We start from the raw sequence: 20,031 nt of genomic DNA, 5'->3' as shown, positions 1-20,031 counted from the left end.
CTACAATCTTCTAATATTTATTCTGTGTATTCTTAGACATAATTTGATGTATCACAGAGGAGGATGAACTGGCAGAAGGCAGGAAACCCCTCCCATTCTTAGAGCCACAAGATACTAGTCCTTGAATTGTGTGCATCTGAATGACTGGCAGTGATTATGAACTTGAAGGTGATGACCCAGGCCCCAGAGTTTGATTTCATGGTTCTGTATATGGTTCTCAGGCACCAGCATGTTGAATAAACTAAAGGGTTGGATTTACCTCAAGTTGTGCAATGATCATAACTAGAGATGAATTATTTTGCCTTATCACATGTGCTTCCACTAGTAGTGTGTTCAGAAGACCAAGAAACCATATAAGAGTAAGTTTCAGAGAAAAAGATGTGAACATTAGTAGAAGAAAGGATTTCATTAGTATTTACTTCCTTACTTTGTTGATATTCAAATTGATGTGTTCTTACTCTTTGATCCTAGACTCAATAAATTAGCAAGCACAGACAACAAATATTAGGATTTACATAGGGGTACCTGCATCTATTAAGTAAAATACATGTTTAGATTTGGGTAACCTTGGTTTCTCAGGGAGAATACATATCAGCAAATAATCACAAGTGACCCTACTGGTCAGTACTGACTTTATGCCTTTGTTAAGGCAAGACTTTATCCTATGAGCCATTTAAGGAAGCTATGTGTAGCTGCCATGTAGACAGAGATTATTGAACCCCATCACATACACAGGATATTTTATATGTAATGATCCTTAGAAACTAATAAACTTATTTTCTGAGGAAAATAAGTAACAGTGTGGAAGATATCGAAAAGCCACAAGTATATTTGGAAACTGTGAAAGTTAAACAAACAAACAGACAAACAAATAAATGCCTTCCAGGAAAGTAGTATATAAGGGGGAAAAGGCATTAAAAACAGTAGCACACATATAAAAGTGAAAGTTTTGAAAAGTGGAACACAACTGTTGCTTTGAAACCTGAAAACAGACAGGGAAGGAGACACACACTCTCTCTAGGGTATTCTATGGAGGTGGCCTTCACGGCCATGGCATCTAAGAAACTCATCATTGTTTTGTGTATCTCACATTCAAGATAACTCTTTGGAATATTTGCAGACACAATCATTTGAAATTGGTTAAACCATGCATCACTCTCTTCTGCTTCTACAGATTCTTATAACCATCTTAGGACACTGGCTCTCTATTTTTCTGGCCTACATTGGAAGCCCGAGCATTACTGGGAAACTTATAAACTCATCTCGCTAGACATTACTCATATCTGCCAAACCAGAGATGCTGGGGATTTTTTTTTAACCAATCTAATAAATCACCTAAGTGATATTAAACAAACTGCATTGGTTTTTGTTCTTAGTCAACCATCTGTGTAACTATAGGTAAGAATATAAAAGTGGGAATTCTTTCCAGAAGGAGAGACCCCTATGTAAATTAACATTTACCCCAAATTAACAAGCAGTGGGTCAAGACAGCTACTACATTCAGGGAAGAGAGAAGTGAGTCTTGCAGAAATAGTGGAGAAGAAGCCAAAGCAGTATGGTCTTCTGAACTTTCTTCAGCATCAATATCATCACTACCATCACCATCATCATCATCCTCACCTCCACATTCTCTGCTGCAGAAAATAGATAGTCCCCAGACCTCACATAGGATAAGAAAACTTACGATTTAATCCTTAAAACAAACATAGAACTGAAGCCTCTAAATTTCATCTCTATTTTGCCTGTGTCAAAACTGAGCTTTAATGAAACAAAGTGGCTTACTCTGAAGTTAATTCAAGTAGGATGAAGATTTAGTTCTGGAAATGTGTGACTATAGAACCCACTTTTAATCTGTTTGCAGTCTTATCTCACAGCTTCTTAGAGCTAAGGGTGAACTTTCTTTTGGTCAAGAAAAAAATAAAAACTTCTGAATGAGTACCTAGGGTGGGTTGGCAGAGACTCTGAAGGGCAATCAATGCAGGACGTGAAGTATTCACAAACTTAAGATTTTTGAAGCTGGGAAGAGATTAAAGAGGAATGAATGTTTCACATCTAGAAGCAGGATATTGGTTTGTTTTTGCAGTTTTGGGGTTCAAACCCAGAGCCTTCACTCCAGCTCCTCATCTTTGATGAGGTACAACACTCAGTAATGTTCTGCTGTGGTACAATAGAGGGATTGTGTGAAGTGGCAAAACCCTTAGGAAGGGAAAGATCAATGCTATCATGTTAGAATACCCAGGCATCCCTCTATGATCCAGACTCAAGGAAGAGAGAATCCCTCTTCCTTTTCTCTTTAAATATGGGATTTTTTTCTACACTTGTTCAAGGCTATGTGATTAAGATGGAAATATAATAATATTTGTAGCAAACATAAATGGTCTTCAAACCCTGTTATAAGGTAAGAGGAAGCCTTGGACAGGTTTGTTGATAACATTCAATTTAAGCTCTTGTTCATAATAAAGTTATCCATATCTACTTACTAGTAATATTCAAATTACACGAGAGAGTGAATAAACACGACTTGCTTATTAACAGGCTCTTTTCTGTTTCTTAATGTCAAATCAAAGTTAATTTAATTTGCACTGAATTCTGGTTCTAAATGCACCTAATCATGATTTTAATTTAAGCAAACATGAATAAATGCGGGCCAAGAAAGGGACTTTGAGGGTTTGGTGATAAGTACTTAGGCCTAAATATAAATCTCGGAAGTAGTTATTCTTATGGTCATGGCAAAAATATTTTAACCTAATGGAAATGTTTCCAAATCTGATTGTAACTCAGCTACATCATGGCCTCTGTGATAGCTTTGAACACGTAACTGGTGTCAGATGATGCCCTGTTTCCTCATTTTGAAACCAAGCCTTTTAATGCTCAGATTGTCTACCAGATTGTGTTAAGGACTATAGACAATACATCCTCTGGTCTAGAGGTGCATTTCAATAGTAATGAAGGTTGAAAGGTTCTACAGTTGTGTAGTAATTTCACAATCAAGTGATTATTTTTTGGACGATGATCTATTATACAGAAATGTGTAGATAAAGCAATGACTGGGCATTAGGTAACATCTGTTCTGAAGATCCATTAGTATAAATAGATTAGTTTATTAGTAATTCACTGTATCACATAGAAATTCTATATTTTGAGACAGCATGTTTGTGTGTCTGTCTGTCTGTCTGTTAGTGCTTGTTTGTACTTTATAAGAGTGAGCAAAGTAACCATTTGACATGGTCACCCATCCTAGCTATATTCAAACATTAAATGGGTTGCCTGACATCCTGGCCCTAGTGTGTCTTGTTCTCTGGCTCAAGCACTAGCCATTGATCTGCAAGGAAACCTGGGCATATTTGGAATTTCATAAATCCAAGGAATAAAATAAATCAGTCAGCCATTTGTAATTAGACCACAGTGAAGTCACATGACCAAAGCGCCCTTGTACCATGTAGACTTTGGTATGTTTTACTTCTGTCTAGTTTATTAGTGAGAAGGTCTAGGAAAGCAATACTTTAAATGCTGTGATAACCTGTTCCCTAACACATTAATAGTAGCTACAGCCCAACGTTGCCACACCATTGACTGCATTTAGAATACTGACAGGAACCCTAAGGCCATGTTTACTTTGCATTAAATTTGCATAAAATTGTAAATCAAAAATACAGGAACACAGCCCTAATATTTGTCAATGTTTACATCTTTCTCAATAGATGGATGGACTCTGTTAGAGATTTGACTTTGCCTGCAATAAAATTGTGTAAGTAATCAGCTTTGTTTTCAAGGGAAAGGAAGCCCAAGAAAAGGCCCAGTATATGGGCTTATGTGTGTGCTATTTAAAATTTTTAATCCCGTAAAACCATGACTCAGGCATGCCCCAGGAAACCCCAATCTAGAAACAAAAATTTCCCCTATGACTTCACAGAGCCCAAACTTTAGACTGGCTTACAATAACTTATTAAATAAAGGCACAAGCCACAAAGAAAGGCAATCAGGTGATAAGGGGTCAAGGCCCCTGGGGACTTTTATTTTTCTAGAAGTCTTTTACTAGCACAAAAACAAATAATTAATACTGTTCTTTAGGGCAAAGTTACATTGAAAAAAAAAACACTTTCTTAAACTCAGCAACGCATCTAAAGGAAATAAAAGAACTTCCTAAGAATTTAAATATTGCATACACTTATGTTATGATAGCTTTAGCTTTGTTTTATGTTATCTTAATCAAAGATAGAACAACAACTGAAGACATCACCAGCAAATTGTATCACCAGCACATGGAGTTTCCTAGTTCTCTCTTTTCAAAACCATCTTCTAGAAGAAAAATATATACTGTAGTATGATTTTTTTTTTCCAAAAAGAACTCTGCCCACTCTTGACTCGTCACAGCCGCTCCCCATGGCCTACTTTCTTATCCCACTTCCCCCTTACCTTGTACGATCAAGTAAACTTGGGAGGTCTTGGGCTCATGCTGTGTCTGAACTGAGCATGTGTAGGATCCTTCATCATAGACATCCACCTTCTGGATTCGGAGGCTGTATTCCAGAGCATGGCGCTTCTCCAGCTCAACCCGAGGGTCCAGAGACCACTTGTCATGTCCAGCGAAGATGATGCCAGAGCGGTTCAACCAGGCCACTTTTGAGTTCTTGTCTTCTACCACACACCTAACAGAGCAGAATAATCCCGTTAGTGCGTCGCCGTTTCCTTTTGATTTCATTCTCCGCGTGACAGGACTCAACAAGACCAATCAAGACAGATAATTACAGGCATAATAAATCATTGTCGTGACATTTCTGAGAGGGCTCAGTATTTTCACCATTTCCTTTAAGAGCCAGTCAGCACCCAGTGTATAAACATTATCTTTCTAGATTGGACTCAGCAATAAACACCTGGAATGTGAGTTATACAACCCAGGAAAGTTAAGTAATTATTGACTTCCAACCAGATTATCTTTTTTATGTTTTTAAAAAGGTCATCCCACAAAACCCCATTCGCTTAACTCTTTGAGGATCACACAATCGATAGCGCAGCACACTCACTGCATCTTGGACTGAGTTTATTCACCCATGGCATGACCTGTGACTTACGACCTTTATTTATACGAATTAGACTAGATTTCAGAGTTCACGTGTAACCCTGACACACTTGAAGTGCCCATGTCCTAGGATGACAACTGTATATGTTTGTGTTCAGGGGTGAGCAGACAGATGCTGTATCAAGAAAATCAAAGCAAACATTATCTGGTTTATGTTCTATTCCATCTGCTGAGTGTAACAGGCTTCTTGGCGATGAATTAGCCTGATACCAACATTTCTGATCATATTAAATAAAGCCATCTTTCAGAGGAGAGGTGGAAAACAGATTGCTACTCATTCTAAAGAGAAATGCTAAAAATAGTATAAAAGACGAGAGAAAGAGAGACAGAGATAGATAGGCAGAGAGAGAGAGAGAGAGAGAGAGAGAGAGAGAGAGAGAGAGAGATGAGTCATAGAAAATGCATTGCTTCAATTTTATGTTTTCAAAGTTGAACTATGAAAGAAAAAAACACAACTTCTCTATACATCCTCATGGCAAAATGCATGCATACCCTACAGGAAGAAGGACCCAAGCCCTGTTAACAGAAGCAGAACAGGCTGCTCAACATTCTGGGGCATAAGGGCAAAAATTTCCAGGACCCTGACAAGAGAACGATTAAAACAACCTTTTCTTTATTTTCTAAATCAAATCAAAACAAACATTTCCTCCAGAGTGGAAAGAGATAGCTGACACCTGTGCAATGGAGGAAGCATGAAGAATCCCGGGCTGTCCACACTTGGTTCAAATCACATTTCTCATACAGTCTTTAATACACCTTCTCTACCGTACAAAGAACTTCCTACCCTACTATGTACAGGTAAATGGTACTTTTTTTTTTTAAGAGTGAACTTGTCACGTTGGAAGTGCACAGGTCTTATATTTCTTCTTTCCACAAACAAAGCATATTTCAAAGACTAGGTGTTACTTCCATTTTTCAAAATGTTTTTTTCCCCTGCCACACAGATGCTTCTAGAGATAACCACACACTTGGTAAGGTATGGCTACTCTACAAGGAACATGACACTTGCTTCATGGACAGGTAAGCTATCCCCATGCTGTTTCAACAATATGGCACCCTAACAATAATACCCCAGCAATACTTCTCCATGGCTGGTCTTTCCTTCCAGACTGCTGTTCCTATTTCTTTGGCATTACTTCTCTGCTCTGAGTACCATCAAAAGGATTTTTCTATTTAGGGTCATTTAGAATTACATGATAGTATAGTGTCTGTCATCTGCAGCACTAATAGAACAATAGAATGTAGACATTGATCTTTGTGTTCTTTTCTTTTGGAAAGGATGAACATGAACCTGTATAAATTTTAAATATCCAAACACGTGTCCCTTGTACTTTTTTGTCCTATGCTTAGCACAAAACCAGTAATAATCAGACTTAAGTATATCATAAAAAAAGTACTCTAAATGTCAGAAAATGGCTGTCACATGCTTATCATAATGCATAGATATAAATGAAATGTTGTGAGCTCAGCCACAATGGGCACATGCACAAAGAACTTCTGTACCTAAAGCTCAGGGAATATTGTTGAAGAGATGACAGAACGATTGTAAAAGCCTCTGCCATGAAATGGTGTCTCCTATAAATGGCAGAGAGGCAGTCCCCATGATTCTTCAAGAATATGGCAGCCTAACCATGATCCCTCAACAATACTGCCTCCTAAACAGAATCTGAACAATATCGATAGACATGCTAAGCCAGAAGGTGGGAATTTCACTGGGTCCAACACCAAGACAAATTACTACAGGCAGGTAATAACTGCTGAGACAGGACACGTTAGCTTCTCCCAGAGATGAGCCTCTAATTGCTTATCCAGTACAAGTGGCTGGTACTTAATTCCTATACATGCAGGCCACACTAAAAGAACCACAATAATCAAACAGAAGAAATGGAGTTGGAGGGTTAAAAAGAGGTTGGTGGAGAGGACATGGGAGGGGTTACAGGGACAAAAAAAAAAAAAAGAAAAAAGAAAGGTAGGAAATGATGTAGTTATGTTTCATCTTAAAAGTTTTAATTAATAAATGGATCCCAAGCCTGTTCATTTTATAGATGTATATTCTCTACCAATTTAGTAAATAAATTTTAGCATGATTCATCTGGATATTTCCCAGAGCAAGTCTAGAATAAAATAGTCATTTTGGAAATACTTTCCACATCAACTAGCATGTTCACAAAGGCAGAGAAAGGTTATGTGGCTGCTATGTTCCATACCCTCATCCAAGCCCTGCAATATATGCAAATAAATGGGGCCAATTTTCTTATCAGCGTAAGGTAGAAATGCCATGTCAGGTTTTTAGAATCCTTTGGCGCTTTAGCAATTTTTTTTCTCCATGGAAAAGTTAAAAATCATACACATCATTATTCCAAATTATCTTTGGAAAGTGTTCTGATCTGTCTTACCTAGAGAAGCAGCTGACTATTCCAGCAGTGCTGCCAGACAAATACAAATGCACCGACTGCAATTATGTGACACTTTGCCATGACAATATACATACCATCTTACTCTAACTTGGGACTTCATCCTTCTTTACATTTCAGAGTTAACTCTTGCTTGCAAACAAGTGAACTGTGTTTTAAAATACTGCCTCACATGATTATTTGAACATCAACTAGCAGAGAACAAAATAGTGCCTTTTAAAAAAATTTAACAAAATTACTTGGGCAATTCTTTAAGGTTTCATTTTATGAAGTCAAAAGACGCCAAGTAAATTCACTCTCTATATACTAGAAAATAGTCTCTCCACAAAGTTTTCTAAGGAAAACTGGACAAATGCTGTTCCAGAATTAATTTATTTTTTAGTTTAAAAAAGAAAAAAAAAACCCTTGATCTAAGGTGATAACTAATTTAAATTATAAACCATACACATAATCAAAAGATGCTAAAAGCACAAGTATTGATCTTAATTTGCATAATTCTATGTCTATCAAAAGAACCAACCACTGAGTAATCACATGCCACCTAGATATGCAGAAATGAGGATGCTGGTACAAATGAATATCCATCATTCACTGACTTGACAAGTATCATGGATTTGCATCTAAGCACAAAGCTGGCTTAGCTATGTTTAGCCAAGAATGGAGAGTGAATTAGGACCCTATAGCTCTACCATCATACCGTGATTACAATGAATTAGCGCCATTTAATTGCTCTTTGCCTACAGGACAATGTTGTAGTTCAGAATATACACATAATGACTTTATCTCCCGAACTGGTCCCAGTTAAAACAGAAAGTATAGAAACTTTAAAATTTGACCCCTTTTATGTCTTTCTCAACTTAATTGAATGCTTTCTCAATGAGCTCATGCAAGTACTATTGTAAATTCAATAATATTATAAATTCCTTGAGATCCACAAGGACTATGTTTTAAGAGAAAGAACTATCAGATCAAGACTAGAGGAAGGGCTAGAGATTGTCTTTACAAGTTCGGTAGCATCTGTGCCTGGAAGCCGAGGTCTTCTCTAGGAAAGCTTTTCAGTATTCAGCCCTTCTCCTTGGATTCTACTTACGACAGACATCCTCATACTCAACCTTGTATTCCAGTTATTTGAACGCATATGTTGACTAAAGACAGTGAACGTTTAATTCACTGAAGAGACTTAGAGATTTAGCATTATGAACACCAGCTACCCAGTAGATTCTTTTAGCACTATACAATACATACTCTGGATTTAATTTACTACTTAGCCTTCTGTTAGGCCAACAATCAAATCTTAGACCCTCTCTATGGACTCATAGCCAAAAATAGTTTTTCTTCCACAAGTCACTTTTGGACCAGTGATTTTTGTATATGTGTGTTTTTTTAATTATATATTTTCTTTATTTACATTTCAAATGTTATCCCCTTTCTTGTTTTCCCCTCTGAAAACCCTCTATCTCCTCCCACCTCCCCCTGCTCACCAACCCACCCACTCCCGCTTCCAGGCCCTGGCATTCCCCTACACTGAGACACAGAGTTTTCTCACAACAACAAACGTAAGTAATATAGAGGAATAAATAAAAATATAATATATTAAAATAATTCAATTTTAGTGTGTGAGTTTGCGTGTCTGTGTGTGTGTCGTTTTGCAATGTAGGGTATGTTGATACTACTGTATGTATGTGGTAGTTTAGGGGTGACTTTTGTGGAATCTGTTTTTCCTTTCTTCTTTTATGTAGCTGGAGATTGACCTCAGCCCATCAGGTTCAAAGTATATTCAACAGCTTTTTTTTTTAATGTGACCTAGCATAATTTTAATTATTTCATATTAAACAATAGTTAATGACTTATTCTTTGTGTACTATATATCTAAGGAAGATTTGGTTGTTGGCCTAACAGGAGGCAGTCTTTACTGTTGTTAAGTTTAGGGGAGATATCAGGTATGCTGCTATACATACTTCAATACACAGGGCAATAACCACACAAAAGGATATGTCCTGCACAGAATATTGACAGAGTCAAGGGTGAAGAACCTGAATTAAGTCTGAATGATAAGTGAAGTTTGTAACAAAAGCGGTGCAAGGAGACAGAGTGATTCTTTGCCTATAAGTAAATAGTTAAATTAGTTACTTTTTTTTTATAAAAAAAAAAATGAAAAAAGAGATTTGAATACCTCTAAGGCAACAGGTATGACATTTATGTTGACCTGACAGCACTGTTTACTGTATACTCTTCTCCTTTGCCTGCATGTTAGGAATGTGTGCCATTACGATGTGTCAGTTTTAGGTAAAATGTATTAAAATAAGAATGGAGAATGAACTTGAGGTGCTTTATTCATAGCTGTATAATGATATAATCTTGAACATTGCATTGTTGGTAGTAAAAGAAAGTGATCTAACTTGTTTGATGTCTAGTTTATTTTTTGAGAAAGTATTTCTCCTTAGTGTTTAACTCTTACAGAAACTGGATCAATAAGAACCAGAGTAAGGAAAGAAAACCAACTCAACTGAAAAAAAAATGATTTGGGAAAGACAGTTTCCTATTTTTAACAGGAAAATGTCTTTTAAATTTTTACTGGCTTACCTATTTATTGTAATACGGTAATGGGTTTTATAAGGGTGCATTTATACATTATATACTGTAATCACATTTTCCCCTAGTTCTTGTGTGTTTTCCCCTCTCTCCCTTCTGCAGCACCCTTTTATCTTTTCAGATATTTCACTTTCTTCATGACATATCCACATGCTGGACACTCTGAGTTTGTATAAAATCTAGGATGCACAAGTGAGAGAAAATATGTGACCTTTTTCCTTTCTGAATCTAGCTTACATGATTTAATATGCCAATCTCTACTTGCATCCATTTCACCTTCAAAACCATAATTGTGTTACTTTTTATAGCTGGACAAAACTAAATTAATATCTATATAGATATACCATTTTCTTTATCCATTCATCTATAGACAGATATCTACACTGATTCCATAACTTGTAATTGCAATTCTACTGAAATATACATGCATGGCCATATGTGCATGAGATATGTTGATTTAAAGCCCTTCATTTAAATGCTTAACTGAGGCTTTTTAGGGACTCCCAGATCCATCTTATTTCTTTAACTGGAAAATTAATTTACATTATTAATGGCAATGTCTAAGAATTCCTTTATTCTTCACCAGCAATTGATTTTATTACTTATTAAGATGGTGCACACATTTATATGTATATACCCACATAAATAAATAAACAAACAAACAAACAAATAAATAAATAAAATATGTATTTATGTGTTATGTCATAGGAAGATGTAAGATGTGAATTGGAAAGAGCTCTTTAAGATTGTGTTGACCCTTTCTTTTGATGCTGCTCATGCTATAACTTTAATCCTACAAATAAAACCCTTAATGAGTCAGCAAAACTATCGTAGACTCATTGCACTCTAGAAGGAGAGATAATTGGTCTGGGAAGTGATGCTATATATTACCAACATTAGAAATGTAGAATCAGGAAGATTTCAAGCAGAGGATGGAAAAAAACTATCATGAAAATATCCCAGACTATTCTGATACAGAAGTCCTTAGTCTAGCTTTACAATATTATTTTAAGAATAATGAATTCTAAGAACTATGCAAACACATTTTAAAAATACCCAGTTAGTTAAGTACATTCAAGACATTTATAATTATTAGGGTTTTTGTTTTTTTTTTAAAGTTTTGCACAGTTAGCTATATTACAATTCTATAAAAATTAGGTTCAGAAACTGGAAAAGGGATTCTGGCTTTGACTGTTGGCCTTTAGCAGCTCTTATTGACCTTTACCACAAGAACATTCAGCTTGCCAGCTTGCTTGCTTCCAGATTTGCTTGCTGATGGTGTTGGGGAGTGGACTTGAAGTTTAACAATGCTGTAGTTTTAATTTAAGCTATACACATCAATTGCTTTTTGTGTATAATGCTCTTACATACTTAATGGATAATAATGGCAAGCAAGTGTACTTTCCCAAGCATAAGCATATTTATGTACTGGGAAACCAAAATATCCAGGAGATTTAGGTCATTATAATTATTTTAGTGATTGCTTTATTGCAGTGGGTTTGACCTGAACTCCCAAATCTCTGAGTTATGCCTCTAACACATAATGTTCTTATAGCATTTTTTAATATTGAGAAAATTTCAAATTACCATACTGTGATATTGCAAGACTGAAAAAACAAAGTATTTTTTTTTCCTCTGATAGTTACAAAAACAGGGGCTTGATGAGTTACGTGATTGTCTAATCTAGAGACTCACACTAAACATAGGAACAGATGGGGCTGGAGAGATGGTTCCTATGTTTAATGCCAGCCCACTGCTCTTGCTCAGGTCCTAAGTTTGATTCCTAACACCCATATTAGCAGACACACAACTGCCCGTAACTCCAGATCAACCATGGTATGACTGCTTTGGCTTTCTCCAGCACACAAACACAGAAACACAGAAATGCACACACAATTAAGAATACAATGCTGAAACGTTTTAAAAAGCACAGCACCTGGCCAAGGCATTCCATCTCATTGAAGAGTCCCAGTGTTATTCTTTTGCAGCCCAAGGGTCATGACTGCCTCCTTGGATGCTTTTCATTGGTAAAAGACCAACATATTTAGAATACTTAGTGTGCTTTGAAATAACATAATAATTCTTTTTTCTATATCCTTCTGTAACTTAAACTTTAAATATTCCTTTTGTAGTAACTCAATTGTTGAACTACACCGAGCATAGTCTTTGTTCACTAATAGATGACTTCATAAAAATCTTCTAAGGAGTTGTTCTTTTCTGGTTTTCTTCTTTGTCACCTCTGGTTACTAATAGTACCCTTAACAACAATACAATTTAAGTTGAGAAAAAAAAAGAGTGATACAGCAATATCTTAACTGTTTAAATTGAGGCTGTAATGTTATCCGTATAACACTGTATGTCTTAGTTACACTTCTATTGATGTGATAAAGCACCATGACCAAGGCAATTTGTTCATTTGGGGCTAATGGTTCTATAATTATAAGAGTCCATTACGATTATGGATGGGAAGTCTTGCACCAAACACCAAGCATGGCAGTAGAAACAGCTGAGAATTCACATCTGGAACCCTAGATTCCTCCAGCAAGGCCACACCTCCTAAGCTTTCCCATACAGGATCACCAACTTGCAACCAAACATTCAAGTGCTAGTAACTATGGGGTACTTCCCATTCAAAAGACTACAGTGTAAAAGTATCCTCATGAATGCTTTTGTGACTAGATAGCTCAGACAATGTTTCCCCCAGTCTCCTTCCAGTCCATCATGTTCTATAAATGGCAAACCCAAAATATATCTTTCCTTCAGGAAAGCTAGAATGGAAGACAGCCGTTGGTTAGTGCTGTGGGTTGTGTTCAGCACAGATCTGCAGGCCCAGCTGGGGAACCTCTTGGGTTATATTAGGCTTAACCCATGTGTTGTATGTCTTGGGAAGTCCATGTTGCATGAATAAAGCCTACACCTTCCCAGAAAGCAAGTGTTAGGTATACCATCACCAAAGTAGCAAGGGTCTCCAATCCTTTCGGTTTGAACTACAGATTCTCCATTCAGCCCCATACAGTTTAGAGGATACAAAGCAACATTTCCAATCTTGCTTTTGTTCTGATTCTCCCTGCAATTCTCTGTTCTCCATTAAAAAAATATTCCTTTCACCAAGAATGAGAAAAATCAAACTTCCCTAGGTTATATCTTTGAAAGACTAAAATTAGTCTTGGGATCTGCCTCTGATGTGCACTTAAAATCTTCATGCGCTATGCAATTAAAAACAATTCCACAGCTATTTGGGGGAAGATTCTGTTACCTTGTGAGTCATTACAAAATAAATATCAAAAATATGCTAAGTTCTAAAAGGAAAAATAATGAGGTCTATACCATATAGGCTTTACTCTTTATCTCATTCCAGCAGTAAGGAGAGAGAAAAGTGCTTACAATAAATTATGAGGCACTTTGGATGAGCATTCTGATGTATGAGGCATGGCTGTACAGTCAGAAGACTGTTCTTCATAAGTCTCACTTGAAAACCCAGCTCCTTACTTTATAGTCTTATCATATCCAGCATTATGCAAATGCTGCCATTGGAGCAGAACCACATTATAATATGAGTCATCATTGCATTACATGCATTTAGATATAATTCAGATCAAATTGTGCCAAGACATGACAATTAATAGATACAGCATGCATGCCATTACAGAGTTAGCACATAGAAAATAAGTATGCAAATAAATGACTTAGGAATGAGACGGCCTATCAAGGCTATGGTTAAGAAAGAGCTCTTCTCTCTCATTTGCCTTCCCCGGTAGAGATAGAGGTAAAAGAGATAAAAAGTAAAGGCAGGAAATTTAAAGAGCCAAAGAAGTCTTTACTTGTAAAATATATATATTTTTGCGGACACTAGTGTGAAATAGGTAACTCTGGCTGCTGCAAACTGGTGGAGATATTATCAAACAGATCCATCATAGGTGAAGGAAATGTAGCGCTCCCTTCCCCCACCTGTCAGGAAGCTGATAGATCACTGATGGATGCATATAAATCACAAGGACACCTCTCACATGGAGAATAGTAAGCGGAAGGATTTGTCTGACTTCTGAGTTGATTTTCTATCATGACTTTCCACTCCAACTCAACTTCTGCATTTCTTGACTCCAAATTACTTTTTCTCCCCTCAGTATTATTGTGCAAAGGACAATGATGTGAGGTCTTCACCCTCAAGCAACAATCTGGTGTATGTGTGTGTGTGTGTGTGTGTGTGTGTGTGTGTGTGTGTATGTGTGTATGGGTGTTTCTTCTTTCATCATGTTTCCTCTTGCCAACATGCTTCTCCACACCCCTGCCCCACCTAAACCTTTTGCTGAAAGCTTGTTACTCCTGAGCAGATCAACAAGGAGGTCATGAACAAATGGGAGTTGGAGCCAGGTGATCAAAAGGAGCTATAGAATGTTACTAAAAGAGTTGAGATGAAAGCAAGGATTGTTGAGTCTGAATAAAAGCCCATTGGAAAAAAACTCTTGCAATGAACTCAGCCTGTTTAAGCAGCAGAATATTAGAAGCAACTCCAATGTTCAAGAGCATAAAGCACTGACCCTGGTAGGGCGACAGAGGTGAAGAGAGACTCCTGCTATCTGGATTTGATAGAGAGGAAGTCAGAGGCCACTGCCTCTTGTATTACATCCACCAACTAATCCAACTCTGAAATATCAGAACAGTCTGAGTTCAAGAGAGAGCTGTAAATGTTCAAGGTGATGGTCCATAAAGAAGCCTATGGGCTCAAAAGAACTGTCATTTAAGCCCAAGGGCACCTATTTTCCCACATCTGACTCTGTCCCTGTTCCATGCTGGCAGAATGGCATCTTCTCTCCTAGTGACTTCCCAATGAGGCTGTTAAAAGAGAAGATAGAAGCAAGTGGAAACCCATGTAGCATTGTTTGAAAACCTTCCTCTCTTTTTCTTCTGGATTAATATCACTATAGCGAACACTTCGGTCATCTGGCACTAAGAACTCTATAGAAATCTAGTATGTGCTCAGTTATGTGTGACCAATTGATAATGCCCATCCTTCATTGTGAGCAAGTCAGTCCTCTTTGCCTCCATGAAGACCAACCTCAGCAGGATATTAGTAATCCACTATACACCAAATCCAACAGGACTGACTGAATTTTCTATCCTATCCTGTGTCTCCAAAGCTTTCACCATTCATAGTCTAGTTTCTCCTCCTGACCATTCTCACATTTTTCAATTCCCACTGTTGTCTCCTCTTTCTCTACCTTCATGGTGCCCTTGTCTCAGGATTGTACTTTTCTTCATTCCAGGCCTCATGGAGTTTATTAATATGTTTAATATTTTTGTCTTTGCTAGTATGGGGGATTTCATATCACTTCATATCAACGGGATCTAAAACATTGCTATCAGCTGCTTCAGTGTTCCAGTGGAGCTGAACCTTGTGTTCTGTTTCCAACTCCTAAATTGTGGACTTTCAGTTAAATGAGTCATAATTCATCTCTGATTCTGATTTCGTAGTTATTCTTGCTTTCTTGTTCTCTGTTCTGTCACTTACAACAGCAAATGTTATTAAATATTTTTGCTCCTAACAGTCACCTCTACTTTCCATCGCATCTAACAACATTGCAGAGCTCTTTCAGATGGCAATCTAGCCTATGGTCAAGCATTCTCAGCTCACAGCTACTGTATCCATCTTTGGTAAGAAAAGGACATGCATAAGGTTGACCATATAATCCTCTTGTTTCAGTAGCTGTCATCTATTTTTTATCTATTAAAGTTAAATTAACTCAGTCTAACATGAAGTTGACTGTCCCATTAGCATGACACATTGACATTGTACTCTTGCCTTGAACTTTATTCTTTTATTATTTATATTGAGGAGTACGTACATGAGTAATATATTTGCGTCCTTTCTTCTTCCCCATCTCTTCTCAACTTCTCCATTGATACCTCTAGAAATTTCCTCTTAAATTCATGACCTCTAGCTCTACTTCTATATTTATTTTTGTATGCACACAAACACACAACTGTGTGCAAATAGTGCTGTCTTTATTTGCATGTATTTATGGCGGCCCATAAGATTAGAACTACTGTCTTTATCCGGGTTCCAGTCTCCAAGTTCCTTGCTATGGTGATTAATTTTCTGTGAAGAACTTGTTACATTCTTCCACCAGTCCTGATTACTATATAAATCCATTTCAGAAGTTATCTCCCTGATGAAGCACCCCACTTCCCTTAACTATTTCCAGCTCATGCTAACATTTTCACTCTTTGGACCTTTTTGTTTGATTGCCTTGCACTGAGATTTTTAATATGTTAAGACCTTGTCTCCTCATCCCTTTGTATCTGTATTACCTGACAAAATATCTGCATAAAAAGTCACTGGACAACTTCTTGACCAATGAATAGATATACTAAGAATCTTTCACGTCTCACCTCACATTCTTAGAGATGCGTATTTCCTGATATAATCTTGAAAGTGGAACAAGCTTACTATTCCAAGTGATTTGGAAGGTGGGTGGATATACAGTGCTGAGACATTTTAAAAATCTAAATTCATATCTCATTTTCCATTATATGTTGCTAGCAATTTTTATACTACTGTTTGCTTCAAGAAAGAAAACCTGATGGCACTTTTTCTATGATGCATAAATGATATATAGTAATAGGTTCCTTATAAGTGGGTTTATTTTTGAGACTGGATCTCACTGTCTATCTTAGACTGACTTCAAACTCATGATCCACATGTTTCTATCCCTTGGCTAATAGGATTATTGGTGTATAATACCCTGCCTGATATCTACAAGTAAAATTTTGAAGATAAAAAGTGCTCACTGAGGACTTTTGGATGCAAAGAATTTCTGAAAAAGTATACCACAGAATGAAAACATAAGATGTTTTCAAACACACTGACCTTGAACTAGGTAGACTTTATTGGATCCTCAATGATTTCTGTTTTAGTCTCTCTTATCATAATGGCTCTGTTCAAGGAATCAAGTGAACATATTCTAACCCATACTTAAAAGTCACCCGTTTGAGAACAAAACACCTTTCACAACATAACCCAACTTTTGGATTTACAGGATCTTTAAGACCGGGTTGTAATCAATTTTACCTCCACTCATCTTGAGTGAAATAGGTTAATTTGGTTTCCTATGATGGAGAGAAGATTCTTCTTCCTCCACTCCAGTTCACTGTGAAACTGGTAATTATTTTTTTCCTTCTGAGATACTAAAACAGTCAAGAAAAAAATCCAGAAAGGGTGATAAAAGGTGCATAGTGTGGGAGCTTCTTTGCTGATCCTTTCTAGTCCAGGATGTCAGTGTCTGAATCATCTGCAATCAAGATAGACCAAGCCTAGAGTGAGATTCATTGTGTGTGTGTGTGTGTGTGTGTGTGTGTGTGTGTGTGTGTGTGTGTGTCAGCATGACCAGGCTATCCAGATCCCCAATACTTGTTTGGAAAGTATTCCTGGATGTGTCTGTGAGCATGTTTGTAAGTGGGATGAACAAGTGAGTTCGTAAACTGACTAAGGCAGATTGTCCTACAAAAGAGATGGGCCTTGTCCAATTATTCCTACAGTCTCAGTGGAACTGAAGGCTAAAAAACAAAGAATTCTTTAGCTGTCTTCAAGCCTAACAAGAGATTGATTTTTGCCTTTCAACTTGGACTTTGGCCAACACTTACACTTTGACTGTTTTGATCTTCTGGCCTTCGGAGTAGGTCTGCTCGAAGTTCCAGCTTGCTGGCTATAAATGGCAAGGCTTCTTGCAGTCTACAGCTGTCTGACTATGTGTCATGACAGCATGTGTTTATAGAAGTGAAGATACTTGTAAAATATTTCCTGTTGTTGTTTTTTCAGCTTAATGCAGAAGCTAAAATGGAAGACATGCTCACAGGTGCCTTTCTTATTGTAATTCATCCTATATAAAAAGCAAGTTCCGTTTGGGCAGTTTTGTGGCCTTAGTTTTATGCATTATTAAACACTGCAGTAGCTGTGCAGTCATTTTAGGGACTGGACAATGATCCTGTCTCCTCCAGGCCTTCAACCACTTTCAGCGAGTCCAATACTGGAGCTGGGGAGAATAATTCTTAAGTATTCTCCATCCCACACAGAAGAAGACAGCTGCCCACAGGATTCCCAAGATGGACACTCTACCTGCAGATCACTCAGCCTTAGTTGTATGTTTTGCCACCCATAGGAAAATGTATGTAGCCAGCACCATAGCACAAAGTATATATTGCCATGTATGGCAGTTAGTCATGCTGGAATGCCCCTATGCATTTCACCACTAGAAGATGGTTAAGCTTCAGTTGTGTGCCTTGTTACACAAAACAAGCTGCATCTAATTGTTTTCATCAAACTCATCTTTGGTTCTGTCACATCCTCTTCAGCAACAGAAAAAACTAATAACTCTATCAAGCTCGATGTTAGTGCCCTAATGATTTTAAGGGGGTTACTTGCAGATTTTGCATGAGATGTTAGTTGTAGAAGCATAGCCAACTCCAAAGCAGATGCATCACTGTGAGATTCCAGTGCATCGGTGAGGAATATCTCATGGAAACTATGCCATGGTGACTCTGATATTCTTCCTATTGAAGGAAGTAATGGCTATGTTCAAGATATGTCCCAATATTACCAACTCTTGTTTTGTATGGGCATAGTGAGTGATCACTTTTAATATCAATACTTGGGAGACAGATGCAGGCAGAGCTCTGTGAGGTTGATACTAGCCTTGTCTACATAATAAGTTCCAAGCTAGACAGAGCTACATATTTGAGACCATGCTTAAAGGAAAGAAAGAAAGAAAGAAAGAAAGAAAGAAAGAAAGAAAGAAAGAAAGAAAGAAAGGAAGGAAGAAAGAAAGAGCCAAAGATAGAACCAAAGATTTGTGTCTTCAGAATATTATTGTATAAAACTCTAGTCAAAATTAGAGTACCTAATTTCTTACTTGTATTAGTTTAGTTACATTTATTCTGTCTTAAGACTAAGATATGGTAACCTAATAATTTATATATCATATATTTTTTAAAGATTTCATTTGTTTTAATTATGTGTGTGTGTGTGTGTGAATGTGTATGTATGCATATGAATTTGTGGATAACTACATATGCAAGCCAAGGGCACCAGATCTTCTGGAGGCAGAGTTACAGAAGTTGTGAGCTACTAAGTGTAGGTGCCAGGAGATGAACTTGAGTCCTATTTAAGAGAAGCAAGCACTCTTAACTCTGAGTCATCTCTCCAGCCTCTTACCATATATTTTTTGTAATATTTTTCTGTCTCACTCAATTTATTTTTTGCTCAGTTCTTTGTTTTCAGGACATGATCAGTATCAGAAAATTTTGTCTTATGAATTTCCCTCTCTATTTTCATGTATTATACTCCTTAATCTTTCGGCATATTCTCCTCCCTAGAAAACCATGTATCATGTAACAGGTTTCCTATTAAAATTAAATCTCTGAGACACAGTAAAGTCAGTAATTCTAATCTTGTTCTAATGTTTCCATGAAGGAGTGACCTGAGAGTGCAAAAATCCTGCAATTAGGACAGAAAGAAACTTAATACATAAAGGTACTTACTTTGTAAGCCAAGCCTGGCAACCTGAGTTTGTTCCACAGAACCTATGCACAGATGAAGTAGAGATGCACATCCATTCCAAGTTGTCCCCTGACCTCTACAAGTGCCCCATAGAGCAGGCATGTCCATACCCCCTTTATCTTAAACACACACACACACACACACACACACACACACACACACACACACACTCATATCGATGTATACAGAGTTGAAAACCCTGCAGGTATTCAATATAATAGTGTCTATCCATACCCCCTTTCTCTCTCTCTCTCTCTCTCTCTCTCTCTCTCTCTCTGTCTCTCTCTCTCTCTGTCTCTCTCTCTCTCTCACACACACACACACACACACACACACACACACACACAAACACATGCTCATATCCATGTATACAGAGTTGAAAACCCTGCAAA

At 37.3% G+C, this 20,031-nt stretch overlaps 1 protein-coding gene across 6 annotated transcripts in view; it reads right to left on the bottom strand.

Annotated features, from left to right (window-relative positions):
- Lsamp (limbic system-associated membrane protein) overlaps nucleotides 1-20,031 on the bottom strand; it is a 2,197,426-nt gene that overhangs the window by 288,116 nt on the left and 1,889,279 nt on the right. For all 6 annotated transcript variants that reach the window (XM_030249137.1, XM_030249138.1, NM_001361282.1 and 3 more), the window contains one exon: nucleotides 4,417-4,649. In XM_030249137.1, the coding sequence (XP_030104997.1) occupies nucleotides 4,417-4,649 (233 nt within the window). The remainder of the gene's footprint in view (nucleotides 1-4,416; nucleotides 4,650-20,031) is intronic.

This window comes from Mus musculus, chromosome 16, assembly GCF_000001635.26.
Source record: "Mus musculus strain C57BL/6J chromosome 16, GRCm38.p6 C57BL/6J".
NCBI classification, from domain to species: domain Eukaryota; kingdom Metazoa; phylum Chordata; class Mammalia; order Rodentia; family Muridae; genus Mus; species Mus musculus.
Note: the sequence above shows the minus strand (reverse complement) of the source record. Positions and strands in the feature narration are given on the sequence as shown.